This window comes from Coturnix japonica, chromosome 1, assembly GCF_054131305.1.
Source record: "Coturnix japonica strain WE chromosome 1, WE-NBRP24, whole genome shotgun sequence".
Lineage (NCBI taxonomy): Eukaryota > Metazoa > Chordata > Aves > Galliformes > Phasianidae > Coturnix > Coturnix japonica.
In genome coordinates, this window is record NC_140663.1 from 73,159,588 (window position 1) to 73,178,204 (window position 18,617).

At 47.6% G+C, this 18,617-nt stretch overlaps 1 protein-coding gene across 2 annotated transcripts; it reads left to right on the forward strand.

The window, feature by feature from the left end:
* The first annotated feature begins 7 nt into the window (after positions 1 to 7).
* LRRC58 (leucine rich repeat containing 58) lies at positions 8 to 16,647 on the forward strand. 2 transcript variants are annotated; one of them, XM_015874783.3, is made up of 4 exons: positions 8 to 2,132; positions 9,356 to 9,484; positions 10,761 to 11,038; positions 12,406 to 16,647. In XM_015874783.3, exons 1-4 carry the CDS (start codon positions 1,633 to 1,635, stop codon positions 12,612 to 12,614), a joined length of 1,116 nt encoding a protein of 371 aa, XP_015730269.2. In that variant the 5' UTR covers positions 8 to 1,632; the 3' UTR covers positions 12,615 to 16,647. The 2 variants fall into 2 exon arrangements, with proteins under 2 accessions (XP_015730269.2, XP_085380914.1); XM_085524788.1 differs by lacking the exon at positions 8 to 2,132 and adding an exon at positions 8,886 to 9,152.
* Positions 16,648 to 18,617: the final 1,970 nt, after the last annotated feature.

Consider the following 18,617-nt stretch of genomic DNA (forward strand, 5'->3'; position numbering starts at 1 on the left):
CTTAGGACAGCATGGTATAGGGGTGCAGTGAATGTGCCCCTATGGAAAGAGCTGCTACCCCACAGCAGGCAGGAGGCTCACTGTCAACTGCAGGTTGACTCAGCTATTGAGGAAGGGAGTGCTGAGTACCAAGTGTTGCCCTCTGGGACAATTGTAGAGACTGCAAGTGGCAGGGAAGGCATTCTTTTCAAAAGACAAATTGAAGCAACAGACAAAGAAGTCCCACTCCTCCCTCTGTATTCCCTCCTGTACGTGTGTGAAATTTATCAGTATTCTGTAGGTTTCCTTAGTGCACTTATTTTACTTGATTTTGTAATATTTTGAAGCGGGGGTGGGGTTGTGGGGGGGTTGGATATTACTGCCAAATAAAAGGAAATGTAAAAAAGGACACGTTTCTTTTTATTTTACAACCCTCGGGTCCTCATTTTGGTCTTCCAAAACCAACAAGAAAAAAGCCAGTTGCCTTTTGCACATCATTGCTGGCGCTCGTACACAGATCTCCATGCACTTGACAAATGTAAGATGTAACCCTCTGTGGTTTCCAGCTGGTGAAGCTGTAAAGAGAAGTGGGAAGCCGCAACCACAAGGTAAGCCAGCGGCAGAGGCACAGCCTGCAGCCACAGCTGCCTCCCAGCCGCATGCTCGGAGCAATGGGATGGCCTTATAATCCATTCAGAACTCTTCTTGCTCCTCTAACAGCTGCCCAGCTGTGATGTGTGTCAGTTCGGGGTTCTGCCCTCTGTGGCCTCGATTCCTCCTGCTTCATGCAGGCAGGTGTGTAAGAGGGGGTTACAGAGGGAAGGACTGTTAGATCAGATCACAAGGTGAAGGTGAGTTAGGGTCATGCTGCTGAGAGAACAGCAATACGTTGTACTGGGAAGCATGCGGGGACACAGGCCATAAAGCTCAGTGCAATTGCTCTGTCCCATGGAGCATCAGAGGGGGGTCTCAGAACCTTCTGTTTTGGGCAGTGTTTCACAAAACAAGTGGACCGAGTGGAAAACCCAGAGAGAAGTAAAAATAACGCGTTGTAAACTTGTTTTGTAAGGACGGATCAGAAGCCTTGGGCTGGTTGAGAAGCTGAAGGTTCCAGAGCTGAACTAGTCCAGCTCTAAATGTTTGTCTTTGGTTGTGTTCTGCTCTTGCTTTCATGCAAGAAAATCATGCTGACAGGTGCTGTATTAATGCGAAGTGATTCTGGTCCTGGGTGAGATGAAGAGCAAGCAGCCTGTTGCCCACCTCTACCAGGCGCCTGTTGAGCTCTGACCTAATGCTTTAGGCAGCGAAGCACATAAGTTTATTGGTGAGTAGCTGTACTTGTGCGGCTACGTGCCCTTGCTCACAGTGCAGCTGAGCTTCCAGCAGTAACGAGGCACTAACCATATCCCACCCCACACGCCTCTCCTCAGGCTCTCCTCGCTCTCATGCTCGCTCCGGGTTGGCGGCAGAATCCCTGCCTCCCTTGCGGCGGCCGGCCGGAACCCCGAAACATGAATTCGAACGCTCTGTCCCCTTCGGCCTCGGTCGCCGCCCCCCCTCAGCGGGCGGCGCGCCCGGGATCGAGCACGGCCCCGGAGAGCGGCGGGGCTATTCAGCTTCCCGGGCGGGCGGCCGTCGGTCACGGCGAGCGGGATGGCGGCGGCGGGCGGTGCGGACAAGGAGCCGGAGCTGGAGCCGGAGCCGCCTCGCCGAGGCCCGGCCGAGGGCGAAGAGGCGGCGGCGGCCGAGCTGGCTGCCGAGCTGTCGGCACGGCGCAGCGCGGAGGCCCGGCGGCTGGTGCTGTCCCCGCGGCGGCTGTGGGGCCCGCTGCCCGCCGGGCTGTCGCAGTGGTTCCCGGCGCTGGAGGTGCTGGACGTGAGCGGGACGGGGCTGGCGGAGCTGGGCGACGAGCTGCTGGCCCTGCCGCGCCTGCACACGTTGCTGGCCAAGAACAACCGGCTGGGCGGGCCCGGCTCGCTGCCCAAGGCGCTGGGGCAGGCCCCGTTGGGCCGATCCCTGCGAGTCCTCAACCTCAGCGGCAACCGCTTCGCCGAGCTGCCGCCCGCCCTGCTGGGCCTCCGCGGGTTACAGAGCCTCAGCCTCGGCGGCAACCGGCTGCACGGCATCCCGCCCGACATCCAGGAGCTCCGCAGGTGAGAGGCCGCGGCCCCGGGTTCGGGTATCCCCCCACCCCCAGGCACCTCTTGGCCTCTTGTGGCCGAGCTGTGGCTTAATGCCCGTGTGCCGCAGCGCTTCGTGCTGCCCCGGCCCTTGGTGCGTGTGGTTGGTAACGAGTGTCGGAGCACGGAATGCTCCCAAGTTTGGTTTTAATAGGTTTTAATAGGGAGACAGAAGCTGAACCTCAGGTTTGGGGTAGCTCGTGGCTGATGGGCAGCACGGGAGGGTGAAGATCTGATTGTGCCTTATGTAAATGCCAAGGCCTCTCTGCTGATCCAGAGGCGGTGTCATTAGGGTGCTTGCTTGTGATTTGGTTTTATTTCTCTCCACCCATCCGACTGGTGTGAATCTGACAGGTCTGAAGCATAGAGCCCTGGGCTGCACTCGGGGTTTGATCAGCCTGCTGCAGGGCAATGACACAGAAACTGAGGGCTGAATCATAGTAATGGGGAACATTTTTGGGGTAGGAAGAGGTCTCATGTAGCATCCGTGTGGTACTGGCTGCCCACGTTGACCTGGGATGGGTACCTGCCACAATGTGGGAGCAGTGTTCTGACTTGTCGGTGTCACGTGGGCACCTGTGTGAGTTCTGCTGGTATTCGAGGCCTTGGACCAACCCTGTGCTTTTGGAGACTGACCTCTCCTCACCCTGGCCCTTTGCTGAGCAACAAATTGGAAGCGGTCTCTCTGACGCAAGTCCCAGCAACCTTGGCCCTACAAGACTGCGTTCATCCTGGTGCCTCAGGAGTGCTGAAGGGAAACGGTTTTGTCCACTGCGACATAAGGCAGTTTGGTATGGCACAGCGTGCTCTTGTTGAGGATCTGGAGCAGTGCTAAGCTAGGACTGGGAGGTGCTTTGAAGCGTTTTGACTTGGGCTGCATCCTGGGTTGGGGTTGGTGTGTCGAGTGGGACTCTCAGCTTTTTATCTCTTCAGGAGCCATTGCTTCAGGGACAACAAAGAACATGAGCACAGCAACACCAGCTTCATAGGAGAGGAGGCTGATGTCAAAGATGACTTGCATTGCTTCCAGTAACATCTGTGGTAACTGTCTGGGTTGTGCTTGGAATCCAGTTGTGACAACCTCCGAGGCAAAGGCTTCTGCTGCTCCTTGCATGCCCTCAACTGTGGTTACGATTCTCTCTCTCATTTTTCTCCCAACAAAACAAGCCTCCAGCCCAGTTTGTGTCACACAGCTGACCCCAGGAAGGCACCTGGCTGTGTCACACACACAGCACACAAACTCCCGCTACTTTCTTCCCCTGGCCTGCCCTGAGGCAGGATTCCTGTTTGTCCCGTCCTGTGGCTTTTCTTCCACTGGACATGCATGAGCCCCAGACCGACAATTCCGAGAGGGCAAATGCGGACAAAGCTATTGAGCTGTGGGTTTATCGTTACAAAGTGATGCGTCAGGTAGAAAAACTAAACTAGACCCGGCTTGTGTCTGCCGCCTCTGTAATCGCCGTTAACTTGTTGAACTTCTGCTAATGTGTCACCGTAATAAAATTGAACTTTAGCTCAAGGTAGTAAACCCTGCTCCTCCAGCTTCTTCAACTGGACGCGTTCCTTCTGTTGGTGCTGCAGTTACTGGGGTTAGCGGTTCTCCTCATCTGCTCCAGCCTCTGATTATAGAGCCAAGCTGAGTTGCAGAGATCTAAAAATACTTCTCGTCTCAAGAGAATGTCCAAGCTTTGAATATTTAAAAAACTCTTATTAACTAAGCTTCGTGTCTTCCCTTTGCTCCTCGTACAGTTTTTGAAGGGGCAGTACATCAGTTTTAATGAAGATCAGGGATGCAGTGAGTAAGGAGTCCGTGTGGTGAGGCTGACAGGATGGAAAGCTCGTGGTTCTGACCTGCTGCGGGAGGAGAAACATACTGGCAAGTGCAAATGCTCTGGAATGAGAGATGTGTCAGGTGATCTCACTCACATGAAGGTAATAAAGCCACAGCTTTGCAGCAAGCTGGGGTCAGGTCATCTTAGCGTGTTCCTAGGGACTTGGCAAGGTAATGAACTGAGATGGATGAGAACCACAACCAGTCCCGCTGCCTTACTGCTTCCAGCCTCAGCCATCCACCTTGTCCTTGTCCCTGCCAGTCCTTGGGTGCTGCACAAGATCCTGCATTGAAAGTGGGTGCTTTTCAGCTGCTGGTGTTACCTCCTAGGCGCATTCAGGACTGTCTGCCAATGCTATTGTGTTTGAGGCTTCGAAAATGAATGACCATGATTGCTGTAGTGATGGCAGCAAGGTGGTGCTGGTCATAGCAAGCTGCCACCAAGAATAAAGCCTTTGCTTTATTCTCTATCAGCGATGTTGTAGAAGAAGCAGTATTGCTCTTTCTTCCAGATTCCATGATCTCTAGTCTGTGGTGATCTGGAGTAGCCTTTTAAATTTCTGAGGAGTAAATGTCAGCCCTACTGAGGTATTATGGCTGAGCCAGCTCCTCCTGTATGCTGCTGCTGCTCAGCTAGCAGTGTGAGCACAGTGCAAGACCGCATTGTACAAGGATTGCAGCGTTGGTTGTTGCTGTGAATTGAGGGTGGAAAGTGCACTAGCTGGGTGAGAGCAGCCCTCTTTGCACTGTTTTTGTGTTGCCCCAAAAAAGGCGAGAGCTGCAGCTCTCCCTCCAGCACAAACACGTGCTGTGTTTTCAGTGTGAGATGGTCACATGTCCTCTCTCTGGCTTGGCTCACAGCCCCAGCAGCTCCTCTGTGTGATGAGCATCACAGATATCCCGCTGCTGCTGGTCCAGCTGGGGCTGCGCAAAGAACTGTCATGTAATGTGGCTGGTGAGTTAGAAGTGCAGTCATTGCTTCTCCTGGGTTTGGACAAATTCTCTTTGGTGAGGCAGGATGTCAGTGTGCAGCTCTGGTCTTCAGTACAAAAAAGACATGGAGATTTTGGAAAGGGTCCAGAGGAGGGCCACGAAGATGATCAGGGGGCTGGAGCACCTCCCCTATGAGGACAGGCTGAGGGAGTTGGGTTTGTTCAGCCTGGAGAAGAGAAGGTTGCGGGGTGACCTCATTGCAGCCTTTCAATACCTGAACTCCCTTTCAGTACCTCCCTTTCAATACCTTACTCCCAGGAGGGGAGTAAACTCTTGGAAAGGGCTGACAATAGCAGGACACGGGGAAATGGTTTTAGGTTAAAAGAGGGAAGATTTAGGTTGGATGTTAGGGGGAAGTTCTTCACTAGGAGAGTGGTGAGGCCCTGGAACAGGCTGCCCAGGGAGGTTGTGGATGCCCCGTCCTTGGAGGTGTTCAAGGCCAGGTTGGACGGGGCCCTGGGCAACCTGATCTAGTAAAGGTGTATGTTTGGTGGCCCTGCCAGGCAGGGGGGTTGGAACTACATGATCCTTGAGGTCCCTTCCAACCCGGGTCATTCTGTGATTCTGTGATTCACTGTTGGTTTTGGTTTATTGGTGCACATTGTCCTTACAGCTGTGTGCTTTGGGGGACATCTTGCCCTTTAAAGGGAAGAATCCTTAAGAACTTGAAATTTTGAACTTGAGAAATGCCTTTGGTCCTCTGGATCTCCTGATGTGAGTTTCAGACTCAGTGTTCCTCTTCCAGTCAATATGCACATGCAGAGCAGCAGGAGCAGAAGAGCACAGAAAAGAAGCCGGCTCTTTCCAGGCATTTGCCATGTGTGTCCCTTTCCTTCTTGCTTGGAAACATGTAGTAAAGCCCAGTTACACAAAGGCTGGGATCAAAGGCCTCCAGCTCATCACCAGATTTATCCAAGGTCTGTGTCAAGGCTTAGATGCAATGAAAACCAGAGTATTTGCTTTTATTCGTGGCGAGTATTAATCGTGTCAGACGAGCATACGCTTAAGAGCGGTTGTTGCAGTGTGGGAAACACAGCGAGTGAAGCTTTGATAAAGATACGGCATTAGGAAATCTGCTCGCTGCCTCCCTTTTTCTTCCCCTCTTCAAACGTTTTGCAAATGGTTTTTAGACAAGTGTTTGATCTCGAATTTGCATGTCAGCAAAGGCAGCGCTCTTCTCCCAGGAATTAACGAATCCGTAGAACAGGGTGAACAGGAGCAGACTGTGGGTTGCTTTTCAAATCCTCCCTTGCATGAGCCTCCAGCTGCTGTGGAAATTCCTTGTTAAAAAAGTTTCTCCTAAACAGACCTGGAGCTGTTTCAGGGTCACCGTTTCTTTTTAGATTACCTATTTAGATGCGTTTGTTTGATGTCGGCTGCTACATGTTATCCTAAAAAGCGTCTCTGGGGAAACTGGATGGGTTGCAATGTTGTCCATCTCCTGTGCCAGAAGTGGTTTTCCCCTTGAAGCGTGATGTGGAAGTGTTACGGGAATTGACAGGGCATTTAAAAATAGCTCCAAGTGGGCTCTTCTTAGTTACCGAGTGTGTTTGGGTTTGTTTTGTGGTACAGGACAACCTGGAAACATCAAGACATATTCCAGCAAGCACGTGCAGTCTCTTGGCGCCTTGTACGTACAGAATCACACAGAATCACAGAATGACCCGGGTTGGAAGGGACCTCAAGGATCATGTAGTTCCAACCCCCCTGCCTGGCAGGGCCACCAAACATACACCTTTACTAGATCAGGTTGCCCAGGGCCCCGTCCAACCTGGCCTTGAACACCTCCAAGGACGGGGACGTTTTGCTTTGCTGCCACCACCTGAGCCACGTCATGGCTGTGTGAGCATTGCCCCGCTCCCTTCCTGTATGTAAAAGGATTTACATAAATCTGGCTTTTGTAAGCTCCTAGGCTGGCTTTTGGAAATAGAGAAAAATTTGTTCTCTCCCTCTGTGTGCGCAGTGATGCAAGAGGCCTTAGCTGGCCAGCACTGTGACCATGCAGGTTAATGGTCTTCAGAAAATCTGGGTCCGATCTGGCTGTGAGAGGTTATGAACCGGGTTTGAGAGGTTACTTAGCCCGTAGTCCTCCTTATTGCATGCTGTTCCACAAGCTGCTGGTTATGGTATGGTTAGGGGTTTGCTGCCTGCATGCTCTGCAGCCGGACAAGCTCCCTGATCTCATTTCCTTGCTCCAATAGGGACAGCTCATGGCCTCCAGGTTGGGGCCTAGTGCAGTGTGGTGTGAGAACAGGAGTAGGTGAGCAGCAACCCGTGACCCGTGGTGTGGTCAGCCTGATTCTAATTACAAAATGCTCGTGTCTCTTTGAAATCCTCATCTGGGTCGTGGTGAGCTTTCCTCAGACAGTTCTTTTGACTTTCCTTGGCTCCAGAAATGGCTGTTAGGAATTCCTCGGTCTTGCTCAGCCAAGATGAGAGACTGAATCCTTCCTAGTGAAGAAAAAGTAATCTTAGAACTGACCTAATTTGTGCATTAAATGTGTGTAATACATTCTACATTGTAAGTACCAGACTACTGCTGGTTAGTAATCTTCAGACCTCTAAAAAGCCATCCAGAAGGTAGGGAAAAGGAAAACAGTTTTTGAAGTCCTCTTTTGCTGGTGAAAGACTTCCTCTATTTGGTGGATTCTTAGTGATGCTTTGTAGCCTGGTGCTGGGGCTTTGTATCTTAGCTAGTCACCGTGCCCTCATTACACAGCCCTTAAAAAGAACGGACTTGAAAGCTGTAAGTTTGTTGGCAGTGTTTTGCACGCTGAGTATGTGCAGTAAGCTGATCTTGAAACGTATTTTATGGCTTGAAAGGGATTTTGCTTCCCTTTTTCCCTTCCTCGGTAGTATGAGTTTGTAGCGGTTGTGTCTTCGAGCACAGAGGACAAAGAGTTAATTATTCACTTTCCTAGGACATGGAGCCCTGTACACATCTAAAGCTTATTTAAACATTGAAATCCACATTACTGAAATTCCCTTGCCCAACACTTTTCAACATGAGCTCCAGCAATGGCACAGAGCTAAAATATGCAAAGGAACTGTACCGTCAGCAGTTAATGCCTAATGAGACCCGAGCAGCCTAAGTCCACCTTGGGAAACAACGGAGGCTGGAGGACTTCTGGTTAAAATTCCTTTGTTAGGGGATCAAAATTCAATTATAAATGTTCTCCCCTTGCACACTCTGCTCAACAGCTTCCATCCTGCCCCCACTCCTACAGGTTGTCCATTAGAAGAGAGGCTGTTCTTGAATGGTGTCTGATTTTCCTCTATGTACTCCATTGCATGTTGAGCATAACCTCCACAAATGCTGTCCCAGGTGATCCCTCAGGTGAAACAAGATTAATTCCTTTATTTCAGATGGTTAGGTTCAGCTTAAGGCTTAGAAGTGGCTTAATTTTGTAGCCACTTTGTCATACCAGAGTGTGTACCGCAGTTTGCAGTGGGCTCCTTTCCCAGCCAGAGAAGCTAAGTCTTCCTTTGCTTCCTTTCCACATGGCTGAGAACAGGCAAGGAAGACTCTGACTTTGTTTCACCCCCGGGCCTTGTGGAGATGATGTAGAAGAGAAGTCAACATCCAGCTGCTGCCGCAAAGATGCCTGGTGAATACTGGGTACTTCACTTGGTCGGAGGATTCTAGTGTCTCTGCTCAGTCCTGTCTCCCATCTGCTGAGTTTTGGCAGGGAGCTGTTTTTACTATCTAGGCCTAAGCTGGAGTTAGCACAGCCGGTGTCCTTGGTAGCTTTGTGCTCTGTGACATCGGTGTGCTGAAATCAGTCTGCTTGACGTGTGTGCTTGCGTGACTCCAGTGTACCCTGTGCTCTTGTAGCTGGAGTGCTGTGGAATATGAGTTGTATCAGAGGGGGATTGGAAGCCACTGACTTCTGAAAGACTGCAGTTAGTCTCCAAGGAGTCAGATGGCACCACACTGTGTGACTAGCCCTCATGCAGGGCCAGCGCCACTGGGATTTTTCAGGGGAACCACTGCTCTCACTTTATTCCTGTTGAAACTGAGAACTCCCACTGGCTGCAGCAGGAGCTGTGTCAGTGCTGCAGACTATGTGCAGGTTGCTCCTCCTTGGAAGGGCGAGCAGGAGCTTTGTGTGTAGAGTTGGTGTCTGGTGCCTGTCTGCAGATGTAACGGTTGCTGCAGGAGTCTGGAGGTAAAGCTCGACCTTATCTGTTGTGAAACAGCAGCTCTATTGTAATCTTGATGTGTAACAGTTTCTTCTTTCCCCTCAGCAAATTATTTCACACTTAGTCAGCTGTAAGTTCTCTTTGAGAAATGCGTGAGATGGGAAGGCCTGCTGCTAAACGAGGCTGGAAATGACCTTAATGAAATGATGCAGTGTTTTCTCTTTTTCAGCTTGGAGTTTCTGTACCTCGGAGGGAATTTCATTACTTCAATTCCACCTGAGTTAGCAAACCTGCCTTCTCTGAGCTCTCTAGTGCTGTGTGACAACAAGATTCAGAGCATTCCACCTCAGCTGGCACAGTGAGTATTTGCTGTCATCAGCCAACAGCTGCAATTAACCCTTTGAACTCCTCCTTCTGCTTTTATGGATAAAAACAAGTGGGAAGACCTATTTGTCCTTCAGTGTTTCAGTCGACATAGAGATCCTTAGTGCTGCAGGCAGACTGCGAAGATACAATGTGGAAATCTCAATCAAAGTGGTGTAGGTAAAGAAGTTGCCAAGTGTACGCTGCTAAGTGAACCAATAGATGCATGCAGGGAACCCTGAGAAGTACCTGAGCAGCTGGGTTTATATAGCTGCCATGCTGCTGTGATTTTAGTGATGAGTGCTTGATTCGTCTTGTTTTAGCCAAAGCCTTCCTTTGTTTGCCTTTATTCTGTACCATCCCTTGTGTTCCCGTGGTATTCCTTATTCTGGGATCTGAGAAAGTTTTAGCATTCATTAAATCCTACAACACAGCTCTAGAGAATTAGATACTGCTTTATTATGTCTTGCATAATGGGGAGAAGAGGATGCTTCAAATGTTGTACGGGTAGTCTAAGATGGGAGGTGAAAAATTCAGTGTGTAGTTGTAACCCCAAAAGCAGTTGGATGGCAGCATGGTGTTTTCTCAGTTGGAATTTGATGGCTTAGTGGGATTATTCTTTATGTACAACACTTAATGAGTCCAGGTGTCTTGTAACTTGTACTAACTTGAGAGCAGCCCTGGACATTGTGCTGGAACATGCCCTCTGAAAGCTAAGGTACTGCTTGTCACCCATGCAGACGCTAGCCTGGCCTGACCTTGTTAAGCTTTTAAGATCTGGTGTATCACAGCACAGGCTGATGCAGCTGCAAGCGATGAAAACGTGAGGCTTCACAGAGCTGGCTGCCTACCAGCATTCATCTTTAATGCATGAGGGAGAGCAGGTGACTTACTCAAAGTATCGCAAGGAACCATTTTTGGTGCATGCACTGGGTACAAGGAAACATTATCTCCTGCTGAAAGCAGCCAGTCTCTGTGCTTCTGTTTTACTGTTTTACTGGATGAGGGGACCGTGGGCTGTGTATTGAGAGGCACACCAGCGTATGGAAGACTTTCTTCAACAGGCATTCAAGAGTTGAGCCAAGCTTTCTAGGGCATTGTGAGTGCTGGGGTAGCAGCATCTCCTTTAGCATGAATCTGTGCTTTAAAAAGAAGAAAATCCAAAGGGAAGAAATTCTCAAGAGGAAGGAGAGTCATCAGGTCTGTGTGTAATGCAGCTGTGGAATGACTTTTCTTGCACATCCTGACTGCGTTTCCATCTCCATCCTTAGGCTGCATTCCTTGCGTTCCCTCAGCCTGCACAACAACCTCCTGACTTACCTCCCTCGAGAGATTCTTAACCTGGTTCACCTGGAGGAGCTGAGTTTGCGAGGAAACCCTCTGGTGGTTCGCTTTGTCCGTGACCTGACCTACAACCCCCCAAGCCTTCAAGAACTGGCAGGACGCACAATTAAAACTCGCAATGTTCCCTATGCTCCCAGTGATCTCCCAGAGAATCTTGTCCGCTATCTGAGCTTGGCCAGCAACTGTCCCAACCCTAAATGTGGGGGTAAGTTTACCTTCATTGCTCTATTTCCTGATTTTACCTGATGGGTTTTCTTTCCCCATTACTTGTCATGTCTCTCATAGCTCAGCCAGGCTAGATATGAGATATGCTGTTGCATCAAATTCAGTGGCTGCAGCTCTCCTGAAATGTCTTGAGGGATCTCGATTCACTCACTCTTCTTAGGAATAGCATTTAAAGTTCTAGCACTGGTTTACTACAATTACATGGAAATGTCAGGCAGTGTTTCTGTTGGAGCCCTGACAGCTCATCCCAGCGCTCCATTGTGCTTTTATCTTCTGAATTTTCTGACCCTTCTGCTCTAAAATAGCTCAGACTGAGTAACTGACAGGAGAAGTTTGGCAAACTTTTAAAATTGGGCTGCTGAACAGAAAGCTTCCTTTCCAGACAGAAAAAAGAGGGGAGCTGAAGTGCTTGGTGGTTAACAAGAGCATCTTTTTAGCTGTTGCTTGGATAGCTAATGTGTAGTACCTGTGTGAAGAGGACTTGTTGATAAGCCCAAAATCCTTGGGCTTAATTTGGCTTAATGCTTAAGCTTTATTCGGAGTAAATGATCTGTGCATTTGGCCTTGAGAAGATTAAGGAAAATCATTATTATATACCCCGCAGTCATTGTGCAGTTTGTTATCTCCATATGGAACAATATCAAAAGAGGTTCAGTAAGCAAAGGTGAAGGGCTGCAACTTGTGTGCTGGAAGAGAAAGAAACGTTTCCTTTTTTAGAGCTTTGCATGGCCTAGAATAACAGTGGATTGGTTTTCCTCTTTTCTCGCTTTTCCTGATGAATTAGCACAGCTCTGCAGTGTTGCTCTGACACTGCAGGAGAAAAGATTGCTCCGTACCAGCCAGGACTTGAAAGACTGCTGGAAACTTCTGAAAATGTCAGTGTCTAAAATCACTCTCTGTGACAGGAAGAGAAGGTAATTGTGCATTACAGCAATGCTGTTGCCATGGCAAACAGCATCCAAACTCAGCATGGTGACTTCACTCAGGCAGAATAGAAGTGGAGCCATGAAAGAGAGAGGGTCTATTTGTGGACACATTTTTGCTAGCTGGTAGAAGTGGTTTCACACATTTGTAAACAGAGTGGGTGAATTAATTCAGCATTTAAAGAGGAGCTTGCAAATTCCCAGCCTGAGATTTTTACCAAGGAGAAATGCGCCAAGGAGAGAAGTTGTACGTTTCCATAGTCCTCTGGTCCCTTCTTTCTCCAGTATCTCTTCTGCTTCCGCACTGAGTGCTGTGTTAAATGCTGACGTAAGGCATTTGCACTAAATGCAACAACCTCATGGAGCACGTGAATTACTCCTCACACAGTCTCACTTGTTGTTACTGTGCCCTCTGCCTTTCCAGGTGTCTACTTTGACAGCTGTGTCAGACAAATCAAGTTTGTTGACTTCTGTGGGAAGTACCGCATCCCGCTGATGCACTACCTGTGCTCCCCGGAGTGCTCCTCGCCCTGCAGCTCTGCCTCCCAGAGCTCCACTTCCCAGAGTGAATCTGACTCCGAGGATGAAGCCAGCGTTGCTGCACGCAGGATGCAGAAAGTCCTTCTGGGATAACAGAGAACAAAACAGGAAGAGCGGAAGGAAAAGTGTTTGAAAAGTAATCATGGGACAGCAAAGCATGAGCCCTTGGCCAGAAGGGCTCACAAGAAACTTTCCTCAAGTCCTTGTAGAGGGCAGAGCACCTTAGCAAGCCTCGGCTTGCTTGCTGTAGCGCTACTTAGGAGAACTAACTCAGTGGATACTGCCTGTAGGGCACCTGGGGTTGTTAGAGATGTCTGCTGTCTGGGTGACCCCCTCATGTGGGCTGGGGAGGGGCTTCATCCTGACTGGCAGGTCAAGAAGCGTTTAATATGTGACACTTCACAGGACTTCAGTCATCCTACAGAGCAAAGGAAGCTGGCCAGATCTTTGAACACTATGGTAAATCAGGAACAGGCTAATGATGCCATATGGGTATGCATGGATCCCAATGTTTTGTATAGCGTTTTGATTCTTTATTGTCTCCTTTGATTTCAGTTACAGATCTTGAACCCATCCACCGAATACGGGAGCTGGTTATTTTTTGTCATTGTTTCAGGAGTAGATTTTCCAAACTCTGGTTACTGCTCCTTTGCCTGGAGACACAGGGTCTCTGTGCTGCTGCAGGTATTACAGCCATAGAACTGAGCCACCTTTTCTTCTCCTTCATTACACCAGGCTGTCCTTAGTGCTTCCTCCTAACGGTATTCCTTTTTATTTTAATTCCTTCTGCCTCTTCCCATTACACTTGGAGTGCTGCTTTTTTCTGATGCCTTCAGAAGATGGATCAGTTGTTCTGTTGAGACTTGAGATTGTTATCTCGGACCTGTGGCCATGTGTGCCTGTGCGTGGGACCAGATGTGATGCATTCTATCATATGTTTGGGTCTCAGCTTGCTGAAGCAAATCTACTTTCATATCTGAACTGCAGGAAAAGTCTTAATTGGTGTTTCCTGTCCTTAAGCGACTATGCTTCTGTGCTGCAGCAGCTAGCTCTCCTATGCTTGCTGCAGCACTACCATCTATCTGTAAGCTCATCTATTTAAAGCAGAGAGCACCTTAGTGAATTGGAAGTGCTGAGAGACGTACTGCAGAGAGCAGTTTTTGGATATATGTATTCTTTTCTTGCCTTAACACAGAGGAAAAGCCAGTACAAAAAAACATAACACACCTTGTCTGTTTGTCTTGCTGGGGGTGGTTTTGAAGCCCCTTCCTTACGTGCATTTGCTCTTGCTGTGATAGAGGAGTCAGGGTGTCGGACTGTCCAAGTAATACATTCGCTTACCTGAAGCTATGCTTAAAGGAAAGCCACAGAAAAATTGTGAGTTTTTAAGTGTAACACCTGTTGGTGTTTTGCTTAGTGAGAGCTGCCCGTCTCAGTATTTCCAGCAGACAGTCCTTTGGTTGCAGTCTCAGTACAGCAAATCCAGCTGTGCCTTGGATGCATGAGCAGAGCAAATATTTCATGTTAAGAAACAAAATGAACAAGCACAACTTTACTTAACACACTTTGGTCCTAAGGGGGTAATTAAAAACCTGTGCTTCTCTCTTGCGTTCGGAAAACACATGTGCCTGTTAGGATATCTTATGGCAGCTCTGTGTTAATGGTCTTGTTTAATTATGCTTGACACTTTATTAAAGCACTTTGATAATTCTCCTCTTTGTAATTAGCTTTAGCGGTTTATTTTTTTTAAGCTACAATTTTCCTTTTAATGTGACCTGACAAACAAGGTCTGTGAAACTTTATACATTCCAGTCTGTCTCAGTGTGCAGGTTTAACTTCTTGCTTTGCACTTCCTCGACAGTACTGATTGCTTCCTTGGTTGCCTTTGCAAGAGAACTTGAATTTAAAAGAAATTATCTGCTTATTAACTATTGCAACATACTCTAAATCCTGCAACCAACAAGTACATGAGGAATTGAATCACTCACGCTCTTTGTCTCTCCCAGTCATTTTCACAAGGGTATCTTTAAGACAGGTGCATGTACAAAGCAACTGGGTATCACTCGGGGAAATTCTGTGAGGTTTGCTTAGAAGGAAAACCCCCCAGTTTTGAGAAGAAAACAACTGCACACTGTCAGTGAAATAGGGATCGGTGAGTGGCCGATGTCTCCTTCATCTCTTCTTTCTGATGCTTCTTCCTGTCCTGATTGAATCTTGTCGTGTGCTGTCATGCTAAATGGCAGTAAACTGATTGCAGAGCCACAATTTTAAGTTCACTGTTAGTTTTTGCCAGTTAAAGTGAATGACGTAAGGTGAGATTTCAAGATCTTTTGAGCTCAGGGCCGTGGAGTACTGCCTGCCTTTCTTCTCTTGAGTAGCAGCTCTCTTGAAGTGATGTATTCTTCATTGGACAAAATTAGATCCCACAGCCACTTTGCTGCCACAGTTCCTGTTTGCACGGTAACACCTATGTGTGTGACAGGCCAAGATGAGTGGTGGCTGCTTCTCATTTAGCTCCTTCCTCAGGTGCATTTTCTTGCCTAACCAAACAAGCAGCCCATCTCTACCCCATTCTAATAGTGCTAATAGACTAATCTGTTTTTATAGCTGCTTTACCGTAGCCAGGTCAAAAGTTGACAACTTATGCAATGGATATCTATACGTTTTAGACTTGATATAATGTCTCTTTAAAAAACAAACAAACAAAAAAAACATTATATATATTTGTGAATATAGCTAATGATTTTTCTTTGTGCTGCTGGGATTTTAAGTGCAATTCAAGTAAGTCAGAATTTGGAACAATCAGGGACTTGTAAGAGATGTGACTTGTTAGTCGTTTTTGCCGTGGAGGTGGATATGAGTGCTAGGGATACAGGTCGGTACTTACAGTGCCTAACATACTGAGCCCCCCAGAAAACAAGATATTCAGCATTTTTAACCCCTGAAGACTGGAAAAGGTACTGGACAATAAAGTAAGTAAGAAGAAACTTGAATATTTGCTGACAGATGGTAGATTTCTACCATCCCTTCCTTGGAGGCCCTGGGGAGCGGGCAGTTGTTTTGCCAGTGCTCTGGCTTGTGGCTCTTTATTTTTTTTGCCAGTTTTCAATAGTGTATTTCAGTCACTTCCGATGCACCTCTGGCTGCAGTCTTCAGTCAGTGTTTTGGTATCATTCCCCTTGTTGCTACAGCAGCCCAGCACGCCCTGGCTTTTGAAAATGTTCTTAAACTGGGATATAAGTGTGTGAAGGAAAGTTGCTCGTTCCACCTTCCCTGCAGGGTCGAGGGCCATGCTGGCATTGTTCCTCCGTCTCGCCATCTCCTTGCCAAGGGGAGCTGATGGTGTGCTTCTGAATGCAGGTACTGAATAGGAACAGTGGGATCACAGGGAAAAGAAGCAAAATATCAACTTGACTGGGAGCAATTTCTACAGTTGCCAGTTCTTTTATGTTTGTTATTCTTTAATAAGAGGTGAGACCTGAGGAAGTCGGTAATGAATATTTAAACATACTCTGAAGTGGCCAGATGCAGTTTTTCATGAGCTTCTGTCCTGGTCATTTTGAGTCTTTGAAATCTTGTGTTGAATTATAATGGGAGTAGGGGGGAGGGAGAGGAAAACCAGCTCCTTTTTGTTTCTTACCCTTGTTGGCTATAATGAATGGAAGGAATTTAATCCAATGAAAGTAATGAAACTTAATCCCTGCACTGTTGTCTTTGTTAACCAGTTCAAAGAACTATTTTTAATGCATCTTATTCACGCCAGGCAGATGAATTTCTGCCATTGCCACCCCCCAACTGGGGGTACTTCAAGTAGACTACTTCAGAATGCACACTAATGCAGCAGTAACTCTATCTTGGAAGCTTCCATTGATTATTTCATTTGCCTGCCTGGATAAAGGATTGGGCTTTTACTGACCTGAACGTGAAGGCGAGAAAGGGTTCTCATCTAGCCCTCTGGTTGCATTTTTATCATGGCCGTTTGTTTCAGGAAGCCTTAAAAAAGTGCCTTACGTTTTTTAAGATGTATTTTGCTAAAAATGTCCGAATGCAGGATATCTCTAACATTATTTCATTATGAGCTGTAAAACAAACCGTAAACACTAAAACCAAAAATGTTATTTCTACAGCTGTGTGTGTCCATTATTTGCCTGACGTCTCAACTCGCGGTATTGCTGAAGCAGAATGCAGAGCTGTGAACGTTACAAAAAGGGCCGAGAGTGGATTAGATCTGTCCTGTGCAACCAGCAGTAGGTGAAACTTGCAGAAGGATTGCTGAAACTCTTGGCTTTTGGAGCCCATTTGTAACACATCAGAGAATGTTATAAGCAAGACTTCATTTTGCTCGTGTTCCCAAGATCTACTCCATCCCTTAAAGATAGAAGTAATTAATGGCAGGATCAATCTAAGCACAAGAGAGGGCAGTTTTCCATCAATCTAGAGCAACAGTCGTGTAGTTCTTGAATTGTTTCCCTCTTCCTTATTCTCTAACTCAGAGACCTGTTGATCGTTTTTTGAATGTTAATTTCCTGATCGTGTTAACTGTGTTCCCATGTCTTGTGTAATCCCATGTTTCCTTCTACATCCTTAATAGTTTTTTGTGTTCTGTTGCCAAAATGTCTCAGATCCTGCTGTGCAGTTACCAGATGTCAGTGCAGGAATGTGGTATATTGGAAAGCCCGGACAGTATAAAACAAGAGTTGCTTGATATTAACTTAATCAGGAACTGCCACAGACATGGTTCAACTTCGCATGTAATGCAAACCTCTCCAATGGTGCAGCAGTAACTGTGGATTACTTTCCCCCCCGAGTCCCACTTCTGACCAGTATTTTGTGGTGGGAGTGAGTGCAACTCCAGTTTCAGTTCAGTGGCTGCTTGCAGGGAATACTGTGTGCAGATCCCTTCACCCTTATCTTCGTCCTGGCCTGGTGCTGCACTGGTGGCAGCTCAAGGCATGCTGTCATACTGCTGAAGGATTAACATGTGGTCAGAGCAGAGTGCCATTGGGGTCTCTAAAAGAGACTCTAAAAGATCATAGAATCATTTTAGTTGGAAAGGACCCTTAAAGATCATCTAGTCCAACTCCTGCAATGAATAGGGACATCCACAGCTATATCAGGGTGCTCAGAGCAAATTTCATCTGCAGAGCTTTGCAAACAGGTAGGAAAATTTCACCTTATCGATAGTGATTTTCCATTATTTGTGGATGGCCTGGTGTCCATAGTAAAAATGACTTTATAACAAATGTGTGTAATAACATTGAGAAAATGCCGTGCTTTTTGCCAGATCATGTTATGTAGTTGCTGTCCGTGGACTTAATTTGGTAATAAAATGTCATTTACTCTGGGGAGAGCTGTCCGGCTGCACCTCAAGAAGAAGAGCTGTGTAAGAAGGAAGGCACTGACCAAGTCTTTGCCAGCCAGACAGTGGGAGCAGCGTGGAACAGGGATGGACAGCAAAAATAAAGGGCTTTCTGTTTCTCTTCATAATGGCTCTCTGCCTCAAGGTCTTTTTTGGAGATGGGAGACATCTGGCTTTGGGAACGTCCTTTATGTCAAGCAAACAGGTCACTGCAGTTTCTGTGCCTCTGTCATGGATCCATTTGTGCTGCAGAGTTTCTCCACGTTCCCCTGCTCCTTAGCAGAAGGCTCACAGCACTCTGCTCATAAATCCTGCCTGGATGTGGGTACCTGAAAGCACTGTCTGCACTCAGTGCTTCGTGTGCTGTTACGTACAGTGCTGCTGGAAAGAACAAACAGGAGGATTTTAAAACACTGACTGGATGAACATAACCAAGCACTCTTTATTGCCGCCATCAGGAGGAGCAGCAGCAAAGGGCTGCTTGAAAAACTGAGCGCAGTGTTTTCATCTTCAAACAAACACAGCACTGTGTTTTGCAAAGTTAACGTTCCCCGGTTATTCTCTCCACATATCTGGGGTTAAACCGTGCCTGTTTGTTTGTGTCTCTCTCTTTAAAGCAGCAGCAGCAGACTTCTGTGGAGAGATGCAATCATGAAAGGCCTTGCGGAAACCCCACGTGACTGGGCCGGTTGAAACATGTTTTAAACAATTCGGGAAAGTTTGAAACTATTTTTGGT